Here is a 27,348-nt window from a genome sequence, read left to right as displayed (position 1 = left end):
TATGACTTTGCATGAACAAAACTTTAAAACAGAACCATGGAAAAACTTTGTTTCTTTGTACATCTAAATTACTTTTTTGAAAGAGTAGCCAGCACTGACTGAATCAGTATTTTATCAGAAATTGACACTGGAAGTTCCTTCCTGCATAAAGCTCAGCTTGTAATACTGTTAAAAAAACCCCAAACCCAAAATACCACTGTATCAAGAAACAATAGGGAAGAAGGCTTACAGAAACATGGAAGCAGACTGAATACTGTATTTTTAACATATCTCAATGGATATGTAAAACTATTGGTGAAAAGCAGATCAATTTTACTTTTTCTAATGACTATAAACCAGTACTAAATACCAAACATAGATAGATTCAGGCATTTTCTTTTCTTTGTGTACATATGGTTCTAGACTTCCTTGCAAGAGCTAAGGCACACACGCTGCAAACACTTTTAAATTAAAATACATCAGCTGAAGTGACATATGTGCATGCAAGTAGGATCTGTTGGCTTCGTCAGCAGGGCCGTGAGATAAGGGTCATCCCGCAGTGCAGCTAACACTGTATTTACCCATGATGCACACTGTGCTCTAACAGCGACAGAATCAAAGCTCACTGCTCTGTCTGAATCAAAGACTAATACCAATGTGCAGGCCAGGGCTGCCAAAAGCTGCTTTTCTAACTAATTTGCTTAGACGTCAAAGCTGAGTAACATGGTGCATGGCTGTATCTTTGGACTAAAGTAGCATACAATAGCTCCAAGCTGACAACATGTGAAGCAGACTTTGCTGCTAGCTAGAAAAAGGTCGTGTTTTTTACAGTTATTTCCCACTATTCAGGTGGTAAGTTCATTTCAAGAATTACCTAATAAGAAAAAGCTCTGTCTCCTCCTTCCCTCTGTCCAATCGCCAAATGTAGTTGTGTGGTTAGCCATGACCAAAACAAAACATTTCCTCTCTCCAGGCATTTTAGCAGCATAAACCTGGCAGGTCTTTTCTTCCCTGTCTCTCATTTTATACCTTCAGTCATTACTTCTGATCACAAAGGCTGTAATTAGTAACCAGTATACTAAAACCACTATCATATTTTAAAACAACATATTACTCAGGATGTTTGAATATCTACTGTTCTTCAATTTATTTTTCATTTTTATATTCACACCTCCCTTTTCCTTCAAATCTTGCCAAACTATTATCTCAGCAAAACCAAAAATAAGCACAATAAAGACAAAATTTTGAAAAACAACACAACTTCAACATTTGAGCTTAAAACGGAAACTGGAAAGAGTTCTCAAGACCTAAATTTCAGTAAAGAACAAACCCCAAGCTTTTCCATGAGTACAGACTTACTCATTCCACTGACAATAATGGCAAAATTATCAGAGAAGCTGCAGGTTTGGATCCATAGGCACAAGCATTTACCTCTCAGAGCAACTATACTTTGAAAGAAAGAGAGATGATAACCAGAAAAGCATAAATTCCCTTTTTACTGAGGCCTAGTACTTTATCTTTAAAACTACGTGCATGTAAAGAGGAAGTATATAACAATAACATCAGATGCAAGGAATTATTCAGTATTCCCGCTCACTCCAGAAACCTCACTGTTTACAAGTAGTGAAGTGTGCTGGTGCATTTGTAGGACTAAAATACAAAGATAATGAGAGCATATGCTTACAGAAATCATCCAAATGTTCAAACCAGTATGTTGCAGATTTAGTTTGGAACTAAAAGCAACAAAGAAATTCAACATGCTTCTAAATAATGTAAATGCCAAACCAAAACTGCATGCAACATTTTAAAATAGAACCAAAAGAGCCTCCCAGCAAAACAGAGTAAATACTTGAGAAATTATTTTACCAACTAACATTCCCTGAAATCACTAGTTATTTTCATCATTCATTTACAATGGACTTTCAACAGTGTAATATAAAGGCATGAAATTGAAAACAGGCCCTAACAACTGGACGGTACACGCATGAGAACCAATCAGCATTATATTCATCCTGTAAAAAATTTGTTTTGGACAGAAAGAAAAGTATGACAATATAATAAGTTTGTGCTGCTACATCTTAAAAGATTTTTCCACAGCATTTTAGATCCTTAAAGGTATGAATAGAAGTTCAAAGGTACACAGAATAAATTCCTTTTCTTCTAAATTGTGGAAAGTATGCACAAGTATATTAATACAGTAAGAAAAACACATCCAACTTAAAGTTCTAGTCAGCACGAGATGATAAAACCACTCAGCTTCGCCATGACACTACAAGTGCTCTGTTCTTTAGGAAGCAGGCAGTTTTGAAAGCATGACTGTGGTAGAGTATCACTTGCCAGAGACAGCAGTCAAGACTCCAGGCAGTCCGAATTAAAATTGAACTTAATGAAGTATTTATATGTTTATTTTATTTGTTGCAACAATTAAACATTTGCATGAGTAGTTCTTCATGAAATTCCTCAATCAAATCCATCCCTTCTCTAACTTGCCTAGTTTTCCCTGAATCCATGTCATTTATTCCCCTCTTCAGGAAAAATGCATGTAAACCTGGTTCCCTTTAAGTCATATCTACTGATAGAACAATTCAGCAAGCTGACTTTCTTCCTTTGTCCCAGAAACTTTTCCATCCATAAACATTAACATGATACCTACAGCTGAGGTATCTAGATACCTAGGGACTCTGCCCTATGATTTATGAGATGGATTTAAATGCAAACCAAAGAGTTAAACTTTTTGCATTAAAACCTCATTTCGTATACATGATTCCCAGTAAAACTTCTGCCTCACTCAAGAATAAATATCCTATATAAATAGGCCCCAATGCCCAGGAAGGAAGGAAGTGCTATGCATCTGTCTTACACCAACGATCTCTTTTTAAAATTTGGAGGTTAAAAAAGTCAAACTCTGATCATAACTCCTAATTATAGATACCCGCTTGAAATGGATCCAAATTCTCTACCTAGCTCAAAGAATGCAGACCAGAAGTCGCCCATGGAACTAACTCTGAGTAACAGAGAAAAGCACGATGGCAGCTGCTAGAGCAGCTGATACGGTCAGATACTTCCAACATGAAGCCTGAAAAAAACCCATTTAAATGTCAAAAATGTTTAGGTCAAATCTAGGCATTCCACATAGGAACAAACCTCTACAAAAGCTAATTTCTTGCATATAACTTTGTCTTTACAAGTGCAGTGAAGTCCTAATTTGAATGTGAAATTTTAAATGGCAATTACAAACATAACACTGCTAACTAAAACTATAGCTCCCCACACACAACTTAATCTGAACATAAGCATTCATTTGACACAAGGGTACACCCCACTGCTTCAAAGTTGGCTTACATTTCAGTACCTGTGGTGCTTTCTGCTATTAACTAGGAGGTGTCTTTAATTAAAGCTCTGATGTATGCATTGTATCATCTCAAATTACTCTCCACAAAAAGTTCTTAAAGTAAGTTCTTAAAATGCAAAACTAGCCATACATAGTTCATATAAGCTAGGTTTTTTAGCATTTTTCTCCCCATCCTCCCCCCTCCCAATATTCCCCAATGGAGTGAGAACATGTGAGCAGAAGTATATTATTAGTACAATTTGCAACAGAATAGAATCTAGTTCTTACTGCCATGTCTGTTTTGTACTGTATAGCAGACAAAAGTCAATTATATTAAGAACTTATACAAATCCCCAAATTCAATAAATGCAATAACATTAACAAACCAATCTACTTTCAAATATACCCTGTCAAAAGTTCAAAGCCATTACGATGGACAACAGTATTCACAGGCACTGACAAAAGCTTTGATCCACAAAAGAAATATTGACCAACTTGTTTTACTTAGAATGCACTCTGAATTCAGCTGTTTCTGTTAAAAACAAATTAAACCTTTGAATGCACATCAAAGTAATGTCCCAGGTAATTCATCTTACTGAAGTTAAATATCATTGCAAGAAAAATCCAGACAAAATTTGCATGTGTCTCAGAAGCAAACACTAACAAAGCAACCGCTTCATTCTGTAATGCTCTGTGTAATAGACTGCCAATAACAGCCAGCTTCAGTTAAAACACAGTCTGATGACCGTTGACAGAGCGACCAGAGTTCCACAGACAAGTACCACTATGTACACTGCAAACCTTCATTTGCTCTCTGGTCCAAGTCCTGGATTCAAAATTACAGAAAAACCCCAACATCTACTCACTTGGACACTACCAAGCCATAAAAGGCAGTGTTCTTTGTTAACATAAAAGTTAACAAAAATGTTTTTTTTAAAAAGGGCATTTTGACCCACACTCTTATATGCCATTAGTAGTAACGGAGAGCAGGGGAAGAAAGATGAGAGATTATTTTCTCCGTGCCGAAACAGAATGTAGGAATTATTGAACTGTCTCTACTGAAATGGAGATGCACACGAGCAAGATGAAGAGAGAACCAAACAAAAATCGACCCAACTTCTCCATTTTAGGGAACAACCTTTATAATAGATATAAGAACTAAGAATATCCATTTGAAAAGAGCTTACTTGAGATTATCTTCAGCTTCCAAGGAGGAGAAGGAAGGTTAAACACCTCACACATCACCTTTGTCTAAGTCAAACAGTGGCAGCATATTGCCTAGCAGACGTAAGTATTTATTACAGAAAGATCGAATAAATCCACCAACCAACCCTCACCCATTTAATGCCTGATGAAGCCTATCTGCTAAAGGCAAAGCTGTATTTTATTTTCATTATTTAGCAGCTGGAAAGTAACAAAGGAGACTGACAGCATCAACAGAACTTGAGTACAGCCCACAAATGTTAGTTTCTATCTCAGGTAAAGACAGAACAATATTCTCTGCTAATCTGCATTAATCATCACCCAGCAGATGTTTATTCAGCAATGACCATATACCATACTTCAAACTCTTTAAAAAATGGATAAAATATTATTAAAAGATGACTATGGTCATAATTTGAGGCTTGTAGCTGGAGGAAGAGTTCTCAAATTTATCAGCCCAATTTTTAGAATTTTTAGAGGGTTTTTTATGGCCAGCTCATCCTCTTGGTGTGTCAGCATACAACATACTAACATCAGAAAATGTCACGGATGCTTCAAAAGGATGCTTACCTTCTTATAGGGACTAAAGCTAAAAATTTTAAAGTGTAACTGTGGTATCTGACCATTTAACAAAATCTGTGAAGGTCTACCTACCACTGCAGACTTTGTCCTGTTCCTCCTACGTAAACTCTTACAGAATAGGATAAGCTTCTGTGGAGTTTCTTAATTCAGCTGTGGCAGAATTTGACCTCAACTATTTATTATTTATTCAGAGATATCATTCAGCAGCTGGAATCCTCTTATTTAGCATATCTACACCACATACGACATGTATTTAAGATAGTAAGATATTAATACACATTCTACCATTTATAGCATGACATGACCTTTATACAATGCTAATTTTAAAAAGGAAGATATAGTTTCTGCAGCTGAGAAAAAACTGATTTGCATGCACAGCTGAAGCAGCATTTGGTACAATGCAAAAATCCTTGGTGTCCTATACCAGTCATCCTTGTATTTCACCTCTGTTGTGGCTTCAGCTGTTGTGTCAAGCCCACCAGAGGAAGAGGTGATACAGAATGGCACTGCTGAGAAACCAGCTTGCTGGCAATTAGGTTCTGTAAGAGACTAAATACTAGTTTCCTCTCCCTATTCAGTCCTTGGTGGGTAATACTCTTCTTTCCTCTCTTATATACTGTATATCATATAAACATGAATTAGTTTAAAGATCCTTAACGAAATCCTGTTTACTGAGTAAATAAAATGTTTCAGGCATTGAAATTTCATACCTAGAACAAAACTATATTCTCCTCTTAGATCAAATATACTTGATAAAGCCTATCATTTGACTCATTTTAAGGTTTTGCCCCTTTACTATTCAAAATAATTACAAATAAGATGCAGTATAGAGAACTGGGAACAATTTTTGAGCAGGCCAGCCTTTCCCTTCAGGTATGTCTGTGTGCCTGGGCAGAGGGAAATTAAGAATCATCATAAACCAAAGAGCATGCAGATGGTCCATGCAGCAGAAATGACAACAAAACCATCCTTTTGTATTGGACACTGTATCGGGTAAAGTCACAGATCACATCACAACTGTATTCATTTAGGCCATATTTTCACTTAAGCAGCAAATGAACGTTATACAAAAAGACCTATCTAAAACAACCAAGGGATTCTATTTCAATTAGTTAATAATATATTTTTATTACATAATGAGGTGTGCTTTAAAATAATGTCACTGATAAACATGAAATACTTTGTTCTCTCACTTGGATTTAAGTAGTTGGCTAAAGTTCTCCCACTTTTAGAACCAGAAAGAAAGGGATTGTTCAACTTTTAGTGGTTGCTTGACTTCTCTGAAGTTACAGATAAACTTCATAAGGTTATACAGTAACGTACTTAATAAAGCCAATCTTAAAGGAGGATGGACTGTTAAAAGTCTGATCAGAGAAAGGCCTTTTACTGATCTAACTGAATCTAGAAGTATATATGATATAAAAGTATCACTCAGTCTTAAACACTGCACAAACCCTGCATTTTGACTGCCAACTACGTCGTGCCAAGTCTAAAAAAAACCACCCAAAAGACAAAGAAATCCTTCTAGTTTTCTTCTAAGGGAGAACAATGTAATTTCGATATGCATAAACGCAAACAGGCACGGGGAAACTCTCACCAGGTAGGAAAGAAAATGGATGAGAACACAGAACCCTTGTTTCTGCTTTCTGTGAAGTTCAGAGCATTGCTACCGAGTTAGTGAGAATGGGAACTGGCCTTGAGCATCCTGCACGCACTGAGAGAGGTCTGTGTTGTAACTTACCGGAACAGAATAGCTGCTAACCAGTCTTTAATCACAGGCATCCTCATAAAAATGAGATTTTTATCCTCTGCAACACACACCAAAGGTTTATATCAAAGTGTACAGAACATAATGTTTAAGGAAACAAAACGGTAAGAGATCTTTTGTTGGAAGTATGGAGTTTGGTGGAAAAGAAAATGTTTTAAATGTTACTTAAATTCAAGGCAATGTGTTCAAATGCAGAAGAGATTTGCAGACATACTCAGAAAGATATTCCATGTCTTACCATGTGTAAATCTGCACTCTTAGGACAAATGAGATCTCAGAAGATTGCTTACAACCTCTAAATCAGTTAAAGAGCTGACAGATGCTTTTTCTCATTCACAAACTTCCTTCCTTTTACATTTCCTCTCCATTACGCTGAGTCTATATATTTTATAGTTCTTTCTCTGTTAGTGAGGAATTAAATGTAGGCTTTCAGTAGGACTTCTGACTCACCTCACTGATCACAACAAAAAAGTAACACAGGTAGCAATTCCTGTCTTGGAAACCTATAGATGCTATTTCAGAGCTTACTATAAGCCAAGAACTTTCTCCTTACAAAGCTTATCTATTATCAAATTTTAAGACCTGCTCTATGTTCTAAATAATTTATTAGCTCCTTCCAATCAGTACCTAAAAATAGAGGATTTACTGCACATACACAGAATGAGAGTAAACATTATGTTGTACTGCAGCGTGTAGCAGTTTCATTTCGATGCAGCACACAGATGGCCAGTATGGCTCTGCAACCCTTGCTCCCAGAAGCATCGACAATCTGCACTGATTTCTGCTGATACAGCTTGCCTTAGCTGGCAGCTGCATGTGAGGCTGATCAACTGCAAAAGAACGTCAGGTCTAAAATACAGAACTCGCATCATTCTTAGAATTTATAGACTCTTTACCACGACTTAATTCATAGATCTTTCCGTAATGGAAAATGGTCTTTTGGGGCAAGAGTAGAAGTCCAATTCCTGAAAACAGGAGTCACCATTCTGTGAACTGAAAATGAAATATTGTGCAAAGATAGATTTTGAAAATGTCAACCAAAGACAGTCAGAAATGGTCTTGTGTAACATGCTGCACTGTGGCAGCACAGGAAAACCTGAAATACTTCTTTTCTTCTAGGCTAACCTAATCAAAAACATCTCAATCACATTTTAATAAGAAAAAAGAATCCAAGATTGTCAACAAGTTGTCACCATTTGGGACAATTTCCAATAAAAGCTGGGCAATCCTCTGTTCTCTCTCAATTTCCCAAAGCATTAACTACTAGTATTAATAGGAAACTATTAGCTGTAAAGTCCCATTCTCCCAAAAGAAGCGTTAGAATCAGCCTCTTCTTGAAACTAGTTTCTACTAAATGCTCCACATCACTGGTATCTTCTAAACCAGGCTCACAGAATAAAATATAAGAAAATAATATATAAGCAACAATAATGAACTGTCTGTCTTTCAAGAATCTAAGAACAGCTGAAAATATTCTCTAACATTCAACACCCTGTGAAATGGCGTTAACTTCAAAGCATGAGAATCACCCCAGACACCTCTAGAATGGAAATTCAACAGCTGTTTCACAGCACATTGCAATAAAGCAGAACCACCTAAGAAAGAAAAATAAAGATAAGTTTTATTCCCAATTGAAAGTGCAGAGGGAAGTTAGATTGAGAGAAAAGCTGTTATTCAGCTGACACATGACGAGAAAGTCAGGGGTTGATACAGGCCTGTTCTGTTCTGTGTACTATTAGGCCCCTAGGAACTGCAGCTGGATCAGGAACACTGCTGTCCATCTCATTTGAATGATGATTTCCTCAGCACAACCTCCCCAAACAATGAGGGAAACCCTGTCTTTGGTATTAAATTTAAAGGCAGGAGCGCTTCCAACTAAATCATCCATTCCTTCCTGAAGATTTTTCCTTGGAGTTCTGTGCAAGTACTGACATGGCCTACCTCACCTTGACTCGTGAAAACTGAAAGGATCACAACTATAATCGTTACAGCTGTAGGCTACACTAAAAAGAATACACTAAACTCAAGTTAAATACAGTCCAACGTACAGCTGTCTAAGCTACAACGCCCATAGCCACTGCTGCATTTAACTCTCCATGCCAACTGAGATTGAGTTTGGTCCGTTCTATTATAAAGGTGGGGAGTGAAAACTAAATTAAAGTAAAATGGTGAACTTTCCTGTAATGCAGCTTTAGGACTGGCTGTAAACATACCCTGCAACAGAAAATCCATCAGGTTTGCATCCTTGCTTCCCTTATGCTGCATAAAGATGACCGGAAAGGTCACGTATATATCAACAAACAGAAGGAAGTTAGTTTTCTTTCTCTCTGTTCTTACCAAAACATTTAAACTCACAATACATCCATCCTTGTTAATGTGGTGAATTTTAGAGGCGACTGAAATTTTTTGGATTAAACAATGCAAGTACCCCTCAAAACAAACTTAGGGTTCTTTTTCTATTGCCCTGCCCTGTATATAGCCACTTATGTAAAACAAAGCCAAATCATAACTGTTGCATTTTGTTTATGCTCGCACAACATAAGGCAACAGGGAATTGGGTCCTTTGTTTTTAAGCACAACTTTAACTCGGATGACACTGAACTACTGAAAGAATCTGATTAACAGATATACTACATCAATTTCCTGTATTAAAGGCTATCAAAGCCATCATTCTACTTTTCTGCTTCTCCCACAGGGACAAAAGGGTTTGATTTTTTTATCATACCAAAGCTTGGCTTTTTTACTTTATTTTTATTAAAGACATCTTTACAATAATTTTATGAAAATGTTTCTAGTCTTTTGTCTATTGTAAGGAAGCAAAAGAAGATTTATTTAGCTGAATTTGCAGTCCCCTTTAACGTAATACTAGGGCTTTGTGCTACAGTGGATTAAAGCAGCATCTGTTCTCTGGAAACCTGAAGTCAAATCACAGCAGTGCAGTAAACTCGCCATCTCTGCCTGCACCCTAACTAGAATCGTCCTTCCTCCAAATAAAATAATAAAATTCAGATGAATTCCTGAAAGACACAAGAAGGGCCATGTAACTAAAATATTTTTGGTTAAGAAGTCTTGCTAAAAGCCCATGATCAGTAACTATTTCTGCACAACAAAGATGTATGAATTAAACAAAACCTGTATTGACATAAGTTTTGACATAAAACAACAATATACAGGATGCTAAAAATGAACTTCCACATCCAGGGCCTGATTCTGCTCTTATAACTACACAGTCTTGTTAGACAACAGAAATGAAGCAGCAAAATTGGGAATATGAATTTGGCCTGTGGCCCATGCTCTGTTCAAACATAAATGAAATCTAAACAAAGCACAGTTAACAACAACGCACCAAGACACTTTCTCCCCAAACCCATGATTCACCTCTTCATAATTCCAGTTACTCTGCTGATCAGACAGTGTCTGGGTTAAGGGCACATCCTCATATATTTAATGTAACAAATAGAGCAATCAGGGCTTCATCTTGATTACAGTTTCTGAGGTCTCCCACAGTTCCGTTATTAAATAAAACATAAAAAGCAATAATTGATTGACAGCTACTGTGATTAAAATATGCCTGGTTCTGAAATTAGTGATAAAATTGCTATCGATTCTGACAGAAAAAGAACTACATAAATGCTGAAAGAGCAAGAAAATTGCATCCTTAATGTCCTTCATAAATTATGGTAAATCCTTGCAATGCTCAAAGCAACAAAGTGAGGTTTTTCTCCTCAAATTGTGGTCCTTCATAGTTTTTTCAAAAAATACAATATTCAAAAATACAACAGCTTGAACCACTCCTTTGCACCTGTCAGAATCAGGCAGGAACTGGAAGCTGCATAGGTTTACAACAAAGAGGGTGCATTAGTCTCGATCTTGAGAATCTATGTGGATAATACCCTAGTGGATAATTTCCAGGACATCTTTATGGCATTAATATTTCCAAAATAAAGCTGGCCTGATAGCAGGCTAAATCCAATTTTACTCATTGAGAGTCACACAGCTCAGGCTATAAAGTTAAGGCAATGCAGTGAATTTCAATTGGAACACCACACAGTAGGCAAAAGGACAGGTTTTACTAGGAAAGCAGTATCTCACTTCTGGCACTCTTGTTTCCCAGTGTTCTGCTAGAGATGCCTGAAGTCTGAGCATCAGTGGTGTTAAACATCAAGAAGCACAACTGAAATATGTGAGGAGATGTTAAATACTTACAGGTAGCATCTCCACAAGTGTTGAATTTGGTTCAGGATGACATCTTGCATCCACCAACTGGCTACTTTTAGGCCAGCTTTTATAATTCACAGCTACTTCTTATTGGTGTTCAGGGCAAATACAGTTTACAAGCATAATTAGAATAATCACATAAGTGTGCTAATCAGCTACACAATTATGAGATCTTCCTCTTCAGAAAGTTTGATCCTTGAATTGCCATCTTTGTACTTCAGAGAAAACATGATCAGTATAAAGGTAAACTGTTGTTTCAAAGTAGTTGTTCCACCTGAAGTCCTAGCACCTAACCTCTAGATCCTAAATGGCATGAAACAATCCCAGCCTCCAAGTGATGGAAGAGTATTCTCACGAAGACTAAATATTTGGAGGAATACTTTCTACAGCCATATGAATAGAAATGCAATTCTCTTGAGAGAATTTTCATTTTGCAAATATGAAACGGTCACAGGATGAGAAAAACCACGTAAGGCCACGGGGCTGTCTACCCTAAGAAATCACTTCCCAGTTCTCAAGAGGAACACCCTACCAACTGCTAGTGAAGATACCTTCTCTGGCAGAAAAGGACTGCTTGCCCAGCAGTCACTCACTGTGCCAACCCCTAGCAACCTTCTGATATAGATTTGTAACAAGAACAACAAATCAGTTACTGTTCAACATGGTATTTGTCGTTTTCAGATGAAAAACTGAATCCTTGGGTTTCCTTACCTGAAAGTTGCAAATTATTCAATGAAACTGAACTGCAAATTGTTTATTAACTGTACCAGGATTCCCAGAGAGCTTCTAAAGGGGCAAAGAAACAACTAAACGCTGTTGATATGCTGAGCGCTATAATTTTCACTGGTTAGCTCCAGATCTCGTACTACAGTTAGTATCTTTGATGATGATGAATTATTTCAGATTAGTAGAAATAGGGAAAAAATGGACAATAGCTGACTTCACACATGAAACCTCAACACTGAGCACCTATTTAACTAAGACGAAAAAAACCCAGCTGACTAACATGTAACAGCACTCTCAGTATCTGCAACTTCAAGAACTAGAACAGGACATCACAACAACAAAACAAATCTGGTACAAAAGTAGAAGTGAAATGGGTCATTTTATTCAGCACAGCCTAAGTTCTCTCACAGCACTAGATAGATGTAATGAATTCTGTGTTTATATAAAGGATATCTACTACAAGAATAGACACAGTTAAATACAACCACCCAAACTAAATACTCAGCAATTCCTCTTTTAACACATCAGGCAGAATAATCAAGTTTAACTGAAAGGAAGTGCATAGCAATGTGCAAATGGAGGAAAACAGTCTGAAACAATGACCGAATAGCAAAATGTAACTGTGTGAACACAGGCAAATCTGTCACTAAAGCAACATTTACAAATTATGTTTTGCAGCAAGCCATGCAAACATAGTATCACTTATGCAAACATTACCAACGCCATACAGTAAACTTACAAGCTCAACTTTATTATTTTCCGTAAGTGTAAAAATGGGCTTAAGGATTATTAAATGTGTGACTAAACTGTACTATAAAACATTTTTATCAAAAAACATTTTTCCTTTCTTTTCCAGAAAAGACACTGTTGCATTCATATGTAGTTACACTGAATCTAGTCACTTCCTCCTTTTATATTTTGCCACACATGCACACACCCAATTTAAGGTGTTGCCTATCTTTATTTAAATCGAATATTTCTTTAACAGTCGATCAGCTCAGAATTTCACCAAATTATTTGGTGGAATAAACTTTCATGATGCATCGGAGATAATTTTATTTTGCAAGTGCACTTGCCGGGATAACTATTTTAGTCTATCATAATCTACATACAACATTGCACAAGAAAAACTAGTTTCTACACCTAGTTTTCAAGTGGCTCATATAACAGAGTAGTGTCCTTTTGTAATTTTGACACACGTTATTTTAGTAATTAACAACGACATCATAACAAGAGAGACTGACACATTAACATGATAAACCCCGTTTTTCTGTTTTTCTTGCATCAGTTATTCTGTATCCCTACTTTAAAGGCCTTTGAAGTAAACTTTTTTTCTTTTCTTTTTTTTTTTGGCTGAGGGCATGAGTCGCAAATGACAATTTACGCTAAGCAGTATCACTGAACTTACCGCACCTGCCCACGCTGACAGGTACACCACCAGCTCTCCTGGTCTCCCCGGTCGCTCTCGGACACCGGGAACAGCATGTACCGAGCTCTGAAGCAGAACTCGCCGCTTGTTTGACGCCAGTCATGTGATTTCTTGCACTATATCAAACTCAACGAAAAGAAGTGTTTTCATGCTTGTGTACACACATGCGCGTATCACAGCGGCAATGCACACGCTAAGTCGGATCACATCCTAACAGCACCCTTCTCAAAAAGCTTCGGACGGTTTTCTACTTTGCCTGCCACCGACTAGCAACAATAGATGTACAGGTCCACTTTTGATAGCACATTTAAACGACTATGATTTCAAAGTTACGTCCCCATAAGACAGACGGCACTGCAGTTCTTCCCCGCTCCCCGACCCAGGACATAAGCTCCCGAGCAACACGATCGCCACAAAGCCGCCGCCGGCTGCGACCGCCGTGCGTTCACGATCACTGCGAACTTCGCAGCACCTCAGAGACAAAGGGGGGTGACCCCAGCGGCAAGCCGGGCCCCCTCTCAGCTGGCAGCGGCTCTGGGCTGCCGCTCCACCCGGCTTCCCCCAGTTACAGCTTCCCGCAACGGCGATCGGCGAGGCCGGGCAGCGAGGGAGCGGAGCCCTTTGTGTGACAGGACGGGGCTCCCGCCGAGCAGAGCCGGCAAGGGCGCCCGGGGACCCCCCTTCCCAACCCCCGGCAGGGCTTACCAGCTGTCAAGCTCCAGCTCCAGCAACGACTGGGTCCTCTCCGAACTGCAGTGCAGGCACCACATGGCTGGGCCGAAGTCGCAGGCGGGGAGCTCCGCGCCGCCACCATAGCCGCCCCTCAGGCCGCCCCGCCCCCGCGCCCGCTCCCCTCAGCGGCCGCGCACAGCTCGGTGCCGCGGGGGGAGAAGAGCGCGTGCCCGCCCGCGCGCACGCGCGGGGGACGGTTTCCCGGGGAACGCGAGGCGCCAACGGCCGCGGCGCGCGCGCCGACCGCTCTCCCCACGGCAGCCGCCTCACGGCCCGCACCGTGCCGGGGGCCCTTCCAGAGATTAAAAAACCTAGAGCGCTGCGCGTGCCTAATTAAAACCAGAACCCTATTAATTACACGTAAAGTGCCTGGCTCCAGGACCCGCAACAGACCTCACCCGCAGAACTCCTCGGCAGCGAGGGTGAAGTTTTAAAATAGGCGCTGGGGACTTTTAAAACAAGACGCCTTCAGAGCAAAGGTGCTGGTCAAGATTCAGAATTTATTTTTGTATAGGTCAAGGAGTGTCCAACTGGTTTTGGTTCTGCTTAAAAAAAAAATTCCAATTATCTTTTAAATTATTTTAATTGAAAAAGTATACGTAGACACTGGAGGCATCTGAGGAAGAACTCCCTCTGACGAAGGGTGTGGCCGCATTTTGTCGAAGGCTTCTGGCAGCCACACGGAAACTCCCAGAGATGTCCATGGAAAGAGCAACATGAAATAGCAAAGCTAAAAATATTTCAGATGCACCAGAATAAGAATGTGAAGAAAGAATTTAGCTTGTTAAAAAAACCCTGACTGGAGGCAACGGCAGCAGCTGTGCTGGCAGCAAATATTCCAACTCCTTCTCCCTGCACTTATTCCCAGGCACACAACCAGGTGAGGAAATTGAGCACTTCTGTCAACATCACACACATGCAGAACAACGGCATCTGAACTTCCCTGTTGTTGTTCTGAACATTAGCACAATAATCCAAATCCTGTTTACTTTCCATAGCACATTGTTTTTGTATGCATTACACTACTATGAGATGGCTTGAGGTTCGCGATTGCAAGGCAGAATGTGAACTGATGCTGCAAAACGTACAGAAAGCAAACGCACACAACGTAGTAATACATTAAGTGCTGTGGAGGCCTGGTGACAGGAGAACAATTTTGGAAAGAGTGGTTGATTGATTATTAAAAAAATACCTATCAGAATTCTCGATAAAAATGAGTAATTAAAAAAAGATTTTAATTATTATCCTTTGTTGCTCCACTGAAACGCGACCTAGAAAGCTTGTGGATTTTGCTGTATCATGTCCTCAGTGTTCTCACAGCATTTGTAAATGGGAATGGAAAGAAACCTCCACCCCCTCCAAACACATGGTAGCTCAATAGTAAAGCTAGTTCTGGCAAGCAAGAATTCCTCACTAGAATTTTAAAAAAACACCACCAACTGAATTTCATCATCACAGTATTTGACACTTGAATAACCATCCTTCCTAATTTTTCTCAAGCAGATTCACTATGCAGTGATTAAAGTATTGCAAGAAATCAAGTCTAAACAGAGTTAATTGTAACTTAGTAATTCATAAATGAAAACCATCTCATCTCCTAGAATACCGTAAAAGGTGCTTTAATGTATATAGACGCCTCTTATGTAGAAACCACACACCTGCAAATGAGAACACTGAAATTATATAATTTTCTCACACACAATAACATTCTACACACATATTTTAACAAAAATCCTTATGCTTCATGATGCTTCCCTAGCCTTCCTCCCCCAAAGCGTAGAAAAGAGAAGGGTTTGCAGCGTATCTGGAACGTTAATCCGAGTGCTGAAGAACTAAGGAGTCAGCCAGTTCCAGAACTTGTCCCCAGGCAACATCACCTTATCAACTGCCTGCTCCTGTTCAAAATGCAGTCTGAGTTCCTCAGCTGGTCTGAACCACAAACAATTTTGAAGAGTACTTGCTAAGTCATAGTTTCTTTGGTAGACTACCCCTACAGCACTTTTAGCTTTACAGGTCAAAAGAACAGCTGAAACTGCACCATAAAACCAGTAGATAAATAGTGCTACCTATAGGTACAAAGAAATTAGTGTTTCAAAAAGTAGTAAAGCCCATATGATTAACATCCTGTACTAATGCAAGAAAGCAAGACAAGTTTTAACTTTGGGGTTTCCTGTTTCATGGAACCATCAAAACAACTTGCTTTCCAAATTAAGTTTCCCTTCATCAAAATAAGCATCACGTCTATGTAAGCTGGGCAAACTGTCTAACCACAGACACTCCTTGTCTTCAATTAGGTGCCACAGTACTGGAGAAGGAGAAACTAATTAAGAAAACAAGAGCCATTCTTGGAGGGTGAGTTGGGGGGGGCAGTTGGTAAGTTTACCACTAAAGGTTTCATTCATAATTGTTCGCACAATATTTATTGCATTTTTGTGTAGGGACAGAGCAATTTGCACTATACTTTTTAGGAATGGAAATATTCCAGCACATAAAAGAAGCACTGGCCGATCTCTGTAGATTGGGGAAAGTCGGAAGCTTAGTCAGAAACTAAAAATGTTGCTCAAACAAATCAGGTACAAGAAAGAGCACAATGAAAGGGCCAACTGTGCCCTCATGCTGTATATACAACATACCTCTTATTTACAATACATACCATGAGAGCAGATCACACCTTTCTGGATGATAAAAAGAATCAAAGCAGCTTTACTTAAACCCAGTTAAACATTTGGATCGAGTGTCCATTTTGCATAGTTTCCTAAGGAAGCATTAGGCATGGATTCCAGCAAGCCTAAGTTTAACTAGCTTTCAGTGAAACTCAAATATGTTAAGGAAGGACACACCTACACTGACTGTTTTGATAATAATGTCACTGCAAGTCTATAACCAGAGACTATTTACACTGCAATGCCTGCTTCCAACATCTAATGGTTTTCCAGACAGTCTCTTCCCTACAGAAGTCTTTGACGTTCTGGGATAGACAGACGTGACAACAATCCCACATATTTCTGGTCCTGACTCAATGCCCTCCTGCACCAAGCTTCATCTCTACTTGTAAACAGAGACAAATCCAAAGCAGACATTAGCAGTCCACAAAAGTCAACTCCTAAATGGAAACTGGTTTCCAAAGGAGAAACCAAGTGCAGGCAGTTTTAGCATGGGCTGTGAAGGAGGATATGTACTGGCAAGGGCGGCCGAGAAGCTCTGACCTCCAAAGCAGTCACAGAATTTTCTGAAGAATGTGTTTTTCTGAACCCGCTTCAAACAGAATCTTCCTTCGACAGATACAAACGAACACACTAGATAAGCAAACAACCAAGCAATACTAACACGGCCTGTTTCAAACACTACCTGGATAATTGTTACAGTTTTCCCCCCTCCTCAGCATCAAGAATCCCAAACTCTCAATTTTGTTTTGACCATTCTGCTACAAAGTTTTTGTTAAATCACTTCTTGTTTTAGTAAGAGTCTTCAAAACCTAAAGTAGAGATTAAGTGCCAAAATCATCTACATATTTAAAATCTCGTATGTACTCCAATGGGGAAATTAAACACAGAAAAACAAATTCATGCTGTGCTACACAGATGGCATTGTGGTTTCTGAGTCAAGGCAGCCTGACGCAATTATTTTTGGAGGGATTTTTTATTTATGTTTCAACATTCCAAAACCATCTTTGTTGAACCATAACCCATAGTGCACAATCCAGTCTCACTCAAGTAACCGGTGGTGATTTTTTCATAGACATCTAGGCTTGACTTTTTAGGACAACTTTTTCATGGCCCTGACTACGTAAGTGCAGTGCTTCTGCTCTGTGCCAAACATACAGAGGTGGTTCCAGGCCTTAGAAGAAGGCTCTTCTAACAACACAGAGCCAACATGGGCTTCTATGCCACTTTATTTATCTGCACTTTGTATAGGAAGCTCTGGCAGAACCACTAGGACATATAGAGGCTATATACTCTGTTGTTCTCCCACTGCTATTTTGACATCTAGCTAACATTAGAGCTGCCACCAGAATATTGTAGAAATATGTAGCGCAGGGTAAGGAGCTAGGAAAGTAATTTTTCATATCTCAGTGTCCTTATTCCTGGCAATTTCTTGGAGCACAACTAATAGTACAACACAAATTTATCTTTGCTCCATTAAAAAAAAAAGATCAACTTGACTTAAGAAAAAATTAAGGAATTAGGAAATCTCTGTGCAAGAGAAAGTAAACAAAGATTTCAAACTGTAAACTTACGCTCACTAAATCAGTCCAGAAGTTTGAGGTAAATAACTCTGGAGCAAGCAGGCTAGCTGACCATGGGAAGAGCTTACTGTTGACAAGCGGCTCGTTCACTGTAGCTGCTAGTTCATTCACTTCGGTACCACTATAGTTTTCAGTCAGTGTGGCCAGTAAATACTACTGACAAACTTACAAAGGCAGCTCCAATTTTGTTACCATTATCATGTTTAACAATATCTCAGTAGTGAATGTTATACTTAGACTATTCAATCTTCCTTGCTAAAGCTAACTGTATTTTATTTCCAATACAGAAATATAATTAAACCTTAGATTAAGCACAACACTGAAATTTTGGTTTATCCAGTAATTGACATAAATCACTGTTATTTAATGTGTTAATAGCTAAGATAAAGTTTATAAACCCCCAGAGTGCAACAAACTCAATTTGTAATTATGAGCACACAGCAATTTGTGTAACATGCCATCTAAATCTACAGTAATTATGACCCTGCTTAAGGGTAATTCCCAACTTAATCACATTTAATACACCATTATTTCCAAGATCTAAAAGGCTGAAACGGGCATTTATCTTGCATTTTGCTTGAATAAAAGCAAAGGGTTTCCCAGAAAAAAAAAAAAAAAAAAAAAAAAAAGGAACTACTAGGGAGTAGTTTTCTTCCTGCAGAGTATAAATACAGCCATGCAGCACTGTACAATCAAATGCATACATGGTCAAAATACATGTTACTCCTCTCACAGTGGGCTTTGGGGGTATATTGATTCAATTCATCCCTTGAAAAAAAATGCTAGCTCACATGCATGGATACTCCACCTCCTCCCTCCCATGAATTCTCTGCTTCTCATGCTCTCCCTCCACCCATGCTTACCTGTACACCGAACAAAAACTAAGTGTTCTTTAAAAAAATCTTGGGATATATCAGTTTCAAGGATATACAGTACAATGCTCTTTCACAATATTCTCTTTTGGCACATGATAAGAATGATCAATAGACAGTAATTGATTCTCTAACTCTATAAAACACAGTATATTGTGATAATTTTCCCACATGACCTGGAATTACAAAGGAATTCTCAAATATGCCAGATAATTCCTTAAAAGCCAACATGTTACTGCACTTATCCCCATTCTGCGTCCCCCCAAAATAGATTTATCATCTTTTCTCATATACATTTCTTCATTTCCTATGGCTGCATACTAGTTCACTTATTTTTTTAATGCCGATGTACAAAAATCGGCACTAAAATGATAGCTACAACTTCAGTTCATTTTTTAAACTGAACTTATAAAGCCTTTAAATAAACACATCTGGGAAAAGGCTTTATGTTGTCGGTTGCTATGGAGTAGGGAAAACAATGAATCTTTGTAGTCATTTTGCTCTTCTAAGAACAGATCCAAAGCCTATTTAAGGCAAAGGAAACCTTCACTGACTTCAAGGGTTTGTATACTCAAAACTGTACTTTTCAACTACCTATGTCAACCCCCTCCCCCCTTTACAAAATATAAAATAGCATTATCCCCATGTGAAGGATGGGAATATCAAAGCACAAAGAGTATAAACCATAGCAGAGGAAAATCAGAATAACTTTTCACAGTCACCTTGCAGATGAGTGGGAGAACTAAAAATGAAATAGACCTATACATTCTGCTTCTTTACCCCCTCCCAGAAAACAAGATTCTTAGCTCTAGAGGGGGAGAAAAGGGCCTGTCATTAGCCCCTCAAAAGAAACCCTGCCAGTGAAAGGCTGCGCTCTGCAGCAAATTCTATCCTTAGCCCCGGCTAGAAGATTTGGGCAAGGGGCCTGATTTTGGAACAAAAAAGAAAATTCCACAATGATAAACAATATTTCAAAATGCTAAGATACACTGATTTACCCAGTGCAAACCAGACAACCCTGTAAACTACCGCAAGTTGTAAAACACATATACAAAATCTCAGCAATGAGAAAAACAAGGCATAAGGAGGATTAGATTGCAGTCAAACCATGAGACCCACGCCAGGATTCCTGACTCAAAGTTGTCTGCTGTCAATACTCTGACCTGGTTTTGTCCCCCAAAGTCAGTAGTTGATCCTACAAACCCTCACCTGTGCGGAGAGCTATTGTAAACTATATTATTAGGTGCACTGCAACACTGATTGACTATTTACATCCACAGGAACAACACTGGAAAAAATAACATTAGCAGAGCTTTTATTTAGTACAGTATTTAGGTATTTCTCCCAGAGAATGCTGGAACATTGGTCACACTGCTTCTGAGCTGATGTTTTCATCCTCTCTGGTTCTCCCTCTGCTCCCCATAGTGCCGCTCAGAGCAAGACAGTTCTGATTTTCCACAAAATTCATCAGTTACTACATAACTACGTTTTATTGTAAGACTACCAAGATATTTAAAATTTCTCTTGACAGAGCCATAGGCATGTGGAACAATTTTTTCTGCAAATACCATGGTTTTCATGGTTTTTCTGGTTTTCTGCAAATACCATGCAACCTCCCCTTCAAAAAAAATTTAGCAGGACGCTTTCAGCAGTCATCAATGTTGCCATGACTCACCCCAGCAGTGAAACTATACCTGAGAAGCAGAAGCTGCAATCTAGGTCAACCAGCACTGCGCAGTGGTTCTTCAAGAGAAAGCACTTTCTTCTCACAAAACCTTGGACAGAAGGATAGTGGATGCTTGGAAATCCCCCAAAGAAAGTACAGAGGCTGACAAGGAGCCAGAGACCCCCTCTAGAAAGAAGTTCATCTGTAAGCCAGGAAGGCCACTCTATTATTGCCAGAAATTGTAGATCAAAATAGACTAAAAGGGAAAGAGAAACCTTTAATCTGCATTCTCGGGGGCAGTCAAGGCAGGAGTCTGCACTGCGAACACAAGGTGACTGCAATTACAAGTTTGCTGATACCGTTACGCATATAATAGTCCTTTGTCTCTTAAGAGTGAAATATGTACAAGAGTGGCTCCTTCATTTTCCTCACTTGGAGTGCCACGTTCTCTGACGAATCCCGAGTTCCCACAGCTCAGGGCACACCTAAGCACTTGCCACACCAAGTCACTGGGTTCCCGGATTTCGCTGGCTGCGCGTTGGGCGCCACTACTGAGCAAGGTTGGTGGGCACTGAGTCCATGTGGCTCAAGACTGAGAAACTCAGGATGTAAGGAGTATATCCTGGTGCTCCAAAACAGCAGACCTCACAGAGAGAAACCTGAAGCCATAAGCTCCCCCTTCCAGACTCTTAGTTATAATAAAGGACTGAAAAAGTAAAGTAATTCTCCTTTACTAGAGAAACGGTGCGGTTTTGGGGTCAGATTAAGCTAGCACTGCCACAGAAAGAAGTGGCCTTACCTTCCCCTCACCTCTGCACCTTCCCCACCCCCCTTGCAGGTGCATGTGCTCATGTCAATGTGCATGGGCATGAATAGATTTAAAACAAGGTGGGTTTTGGCAGGTCAGTTTGGGATGTTTCACCTTATACAGGGCAGAGACATTTGTCAAAGTTGCACACTGAGTAGCAACCAGTATCAGTAAGACCCGCTGAGTATGTACTTAAGGCACAAAAGAAAAGCAATGCAGATGTTCACTTTAGTTCTTTACCTCTAGGTATTGTCTCCAAATGGGACTAGAACGGAAAGATTATTAGGACTTGGAACTTTTTAATATTACAAAGTACCACTGTTAAAAAGCCGTAAGAAAAATCCACTGACACTAGATGGCACGAAGCTCCGTAACCCCTCTATGCAGTAGTTAGCAAACTCGTCACTGAATAAAATATCTTTAAATGAAGTTGGACAGAACACGAACACTGAGATGATACATATAACGCAGGTAGCTAATACACAGTATATTAACGCTCTTGAAACACCCTGTGTAAACCAACTGAAATTGAACCGTCCTTTAAAAATATGCTATACCACAAGGTTCCCCACAGCTTCCTCTCTTTTTCTGCTTTCATTTTATGGCAGTAATAACATGCTTTCTGCAAAAAGCATCTCTTCGGGATTAACGGACAAGCGAGATTAACAATGCTTAGTTATGATTCACGTCATCAACATCTCAAAAGCTCTCAATCCCCAAGAAAAGCATAGTTTGGTTTGCTTGGTATTTAAAGGTTTTTTCCCTGTTTGAATGATTCACAAATTTAGTAAGACAAGTGAGCTTGTGTGTGCACATTGGGTTTTGCGCACGCACTAAAGTCAAGCAGAAAAATGCATGACTGATATACTAATATTTTCTAAATATTTTCTAATTCTGGAAAATACAGCACTGTGTTTCTTCGAACAAATGTGAAAGAATTACAAACCCCACAAATAGTGACTGAAAGCTTATGAAAGTAATTACTAGTCAGTATTAAAGTAAGTATCTGAATGTCGCTAATTTATGTTCTGGATAGAACTGTCTTTCTATCAGCATTTGTGACATCTGGCTCAGTATAATGTGCTACACTGAGAAATCACGTGTACAGTGCACACCATGTAGAAGTACCTATTTTCCATGACTTGTCTTTCTGCAAGCACCATTCTAAATGCAGAAATTTTTGTACTTGAAGCTCAGATTGTGTTAGAGTTGTTTATTTTGATAGCAACCACTAAGTTGAAGCTGTTACTAAAATGACAAGCATCACTGAAATGTCCCTTATATAAATAAAAAAAATGACCGAAATCCAATTTTAAGGTAAAGAAATCACTTTTTCACTGACTGCATATTTAAACAAATGAGTAGGAAGAAGGTTATAACGAAGGTCTTATTATTGACCTAATAAAGTTAGATTTAAAGGTATTTTATGAAAATATTTTCACAGCTTCTGTATTAGTGCATGACTGTGCAATACAACAATTTTTAATTCAGGAAGGATATTTATCTACATTCACATTTTGTCAAATGTGTCAGCATGGAGATGCACTGTATCAATCAGATAGAAGACTTGATTCAAATGCAGAAATATTTACAGACACGGCACTTCTTTTTGGCAGCTGCACATCCTCAGGCTGCTACTGCAAGCGACTGTGCCGGCACTGTAAAGCCCCTTTCCACAAAACTCAGTGAGGGCCACATGCTTACAGTTTTATGTATAATGCAAAGGGTGATCACCAAGGAAAAACAAAACAACAAAACCACATTCCCCAGCAATGATCATACAGCAAAATGAGTTATAGTACGAAGGCCACCCTATATATATACATAATGTAGGAAACAGCTGTGGCATTGACAATACCACTGTGTGTAGTAACAAAGTCTGAGCCTCCACTAATTGACTTAAGTCCGTGGACTAGATTCAGTAACCATAAAAACTCAATCCTAGCGTAAATTACGCAAACAAATATTGACTTTTTCCATGGTAACCTTTACAGCTAATAGAAACTTTGAATGGTGTTTTGAGCCAGATATAAAGTAAACAAAAATAGGAGAGGAACCAATAAACACGCACCTTGGAGAAATGCTCCACACTAACACAGAATGAAGAGCGTTAGAAAAAGGAATATTTTTGTTCCGCAGTTTCTCCTGCACTGGAGCCTGGAGGGCAGCACAGCACGTTGCGGTGTCCTCTCTATGGAATATGATGAACTCTCAGAAAAAAGGCTGGGCAGCCCTGGCCACTTTCACAGGGGGACGGGACACCTCTGCCTGGCCTCTGAGTGCAAACATGCCAGCCCTGCCCAAGCTCCGAGCAGAGCAGAGCTGAGACAAGGCATGGTAGCTGGTGCTCACTGTCCTGCTGACTGCTGCCCTGCGGCTCCAGCCAGCCCCGCATTCATACACCTGAAAATACATCTACTGTACACCTCTCTCTAAACTTGAAAACAAAGAGGCAAGATGTGAAAGGGTAGGATAACATTACATTACCTTTCTAGGCATTGTTAAACAAGAGAGAAGAAATGATCAGAAAATACCAAATCTAAATGATAGTACTGGATTTTACATGCAATGCATTGGGGATTTAGAGGCCGGTTATTTATTACTACAGAGTGATAAATTCAAGCATAAGGAGACTTAAATATTTCTTCCATTATGCTCATTCACAGATTTCTCCCTAATACTGTCCCTTCGCCTGTCATGCTGACCATGCCAGTATAGAACACAGGCATGTAGCTACCCGCATATGGATGAAAGCATACCTTCAAATTACCTTCTTTATAATACTGACCTATACAGGTATGTTAAGGTAAAAAGGACCAGGAAAATTCCTCTTTGAAACTCTCCAGTGCAGAAAACTAATTACATTTGCTAATACGTTAAGTGAAAGAAGAAACCCGTGTCCCCATGGTTAGATCCCCAGGGAACGCCCAGAAAGCAGCCCCTGTGACACAGGCCTCTATTTAAAAAGCTTATGTAAGATTTGCCTTAAACCTCTGTAAGGCACCATTAGCAAAATACCAACAGAAGAAACAATTTGCGTATGAGTATGCAGAGTACATATTTGTTCACAGATGAACAGGAGATATTTTGTTTCCTTTTGGAAATGCATAACTCCCAAAGCTTATGTCTTGCACAAGGGTTATATTTGGGCACAACTGCACACGGACTAAAGAGATAGTGGGAAGATATCAGGGTGCTAAGTTTCATCTTTTACAATTATTACTTACTGTAGTCCTTGTTTTGAATCTAGATAAAAAAGAAGAAAGACGACGGCCCCCCTCGCTTAGCACGAAATAAACCAGTAGTTGCTCAGGGGAGAACAGAATCGTTCCATTGAACGGCACACAGCACTGCGTGCCGGACAGGGCAGTCCGCCCACAGCCCACCTTCCTTTTAGCAGCCCTCTACCTCTCTGAAGGAAAATTTCCACAGAACACCAACGACCGCTTGTCCCATAAGGTGAGTAAATAAGGGACCTATACCATAAACCAAAGCATATTTTAAATCACTGCCTTCAAAAGGCAAAAATGGCAAAAGAAATCACATTTTTGTCACCCATAACAAAAAGGTTACTTTGCAATAAACTACATTACTAAAGGCACTGTTAACTTCCGATTGACTTATTGCCCTGTCACACAAAACATTTAATAACTTAAGTCTCATCTAAATCTTAGACAAAAAGAAAATGGAAATCCATTATGCTAATTAATTACATGGTATAGTTAAGGGTGGGTACCCTTTCAAATGCAAACAGTTCATTTACAGTAAGAACCACCCCCAGGTGTTTTAGGGAAAGCTGCTAACCAATCTGGAGATTAGAAACAGGAACTAATTTCAAATGTAAATTCATTTTCTTAACCGCCATAAATCTCCTTTTCCCCCCTCTAATCCAGGTTACCATGCTACAAATTGCAGTAACTTTAACAAATAAAAATGACCCTGAGGCAATAAAAGAGACGAAGAACACACTGTAAATGGGTGATCTTTGGCACCCACCAGAAGACTATTCAGTGAACTAGTTTATGTCAATGTTACTTATCTTCATTAATATGGAGGAAACATACTCTGGACTCAAAGGGACTCCAATTTCTCCTCCTCCTCGGCTCAACACACATAAGACTGCAAGAGCACTAGCAATTTAATCAATTTGTATCCTTTCATGTTAACTGACTAGAGAGATTTCTTCCTTCTCTAGGGTAGAATTTATCTTGGCATGCTCAAAGCTTTGTTTGTCAAGAATACGGAAAACTAAATTACAAGAAACACCTTATTTTGTTGACGGGATTGCACTGTGGTAACTGAGGGCAGAGCACAGCCAGTTACATGCAGCTGGTATCAGCTACAATAGACATAGGCGGTAAGAGAAGATGGATGCAACGCAGCTCCAGCCAGTGTTATCCCACGGAAACCTGACCATGGCTTTCCAATCTGATGAGCTTGACTGGTACTGAAAGTACAGATGAAGATGAAATAGGCTATTTCATAGACTGGAAGTCATCTAAAGTCCTCAGAAGGTTTCTAGTATGAACAATATTTTACGGACTGCAGATTTGAACTCCTACGCTAAATCAAATTTAAAGCTAAGCTTAAGGTGCAAACCCCACTACGCATATTCACAGGAGACCACAGCACACTCTCAGGGGAACCAAAATGGGTGAAACCAAAGAGGTGGCACAATCTAACAATTTGTTGGCAAATCTGTTTTCAGATATTGCAGATACTTTGTTCTTAAACAAACACGAGGATAAATTTTACTTTTGGTGGAAACCCGAGACTGAGTGAAGTGTCAGCTACTATGGCCTACGTGCAAAATAGCCTAACCGCTCCTAATCCTTCAGCAGCGTTTGAGAACATCACCTAGCAGCGACGTACAGGGACCAGGCCTCTGAAATCCATGTCTATAATCCCAGAGAGACATTTACAAGACCTTATACTATCAAAACACCCCATTACATTCACCGTGAGCAGACTATTGCTTTGGGCCTGAAGTCTGTAACACAAAAATAACCTATTGAGCTAGCAGTCTGACTGCTGCCATACTCGCTGTATGACCTGAGGAGTACACAAGTGTACCACAATGCAAGCGTGCACTTAAACCTATGGTTATTCTGATAACCCCAGGTTATTCCTGTAGATGTGTAATGGAATGGTTATTCCTGTTAGGAAATGGTTATTTCCTAAAAAGAAGGAAAAAAGCACAGGGTAAGCACTTATATATTTAGTTATCAACTAAAAAAAATTGTATTTAAGTCTGGGAAGAGACTTGTCTTCCTAGAGACAGAAGAAAAATGAAAATAACTAGCTCAAAAAGAAGTGTTAGAAACCTTTTACATTTACTTGATTGGATCACCAGCTTGGATATTATGCCATCTTTCGTTTAAATTATGAACTGCAAAGTAATTGAAGTATGAAGTATTGCTCAATCAGTTTAAAATTTAATCTCAAGAAATTCAGCCACACTTGATTTAAGGTAATGTTATTTTTCTTCCTACGAAACAAAAAATCAGAGAAATTAAGAATTTTTAATCTTGTTACTCTGTATTGTTTTCAGAATAACTTTCAGATACTCCCAGCTCACAACAAAATCCTCTAGTTTTTTTTAGAGGTAGATGATTACAAAAAACTTTACAAAAATAATTGCAAAAATAGTTTAATGGGTCCAAACTGGATCAGTTTCTTGCTTTACAATTATTTCAGTAATTTTTCTTCTATATCACTTCACAGTCTTTTGTTAGCCATCACAATGAGTTTCAACAAGTAACTATCTTCAGATGCGCAACAGATCTTT

General features: G+C 39.1%; 1 protein-coding gene across 3 annotated transcripts in view; it reads right to left on the bottom strand.

Annotated features, from left to right (window-relative positions):
• The window catches only part of IQSEC1 (IQ motif and Sec7 domain ArfGEF 1), a 71,399-nt gene extending 57,306 nt beyond the window's left edge, over window positions 1-14,093 (bottom strand). The window contains exons 1-2 of one of the 3 annotated variants that reach the window (XM_072875737.1): window positions 13,942-14,052; window positions 13,216-13,362 (exon numbers count right to left, since the gene is read on the bottom strand). In XM_072875737.1, coding sequence (XP_072731838.1) covers window positions 13,216-13,292 — 77 coding nt within the window. In that variant the 5' untranslated portion in view covers window positions 13,293-13,362; window positions 13,942-14,052. Of the gene's footprint in view, window positions 1-13,215; window positions 13,363-13,941 lie in introns of all 3 variants that reach the window. The other 2 variants (XM_072875735.1, XM_072875736.1) reach the window with 2 other exon arrangements.
• Window positions 14,094-27,348: the final 13,255 nt, after the last annotated feature.

The sequence above is a fragment of the Ciconia boyciana genome, chromosome 11 (assembly GCF_034638445.1).
Source record: "Ciconia boyciana chromosome 11, ASM3463844v1, whole genome shotgun sequence".
Classification (NCBI taxonomy): Eukaryota; Metazoa; Chordata; class Aves; order Ciconiiformes; family Ciconiidae; genus Ciconia; species Ciconia boyciana.
The sequence above is the reverse complement of the archived record's forward strand: the minus strand, read 5'-3'. Positions and strand labels throughout refer to the sequence as shown.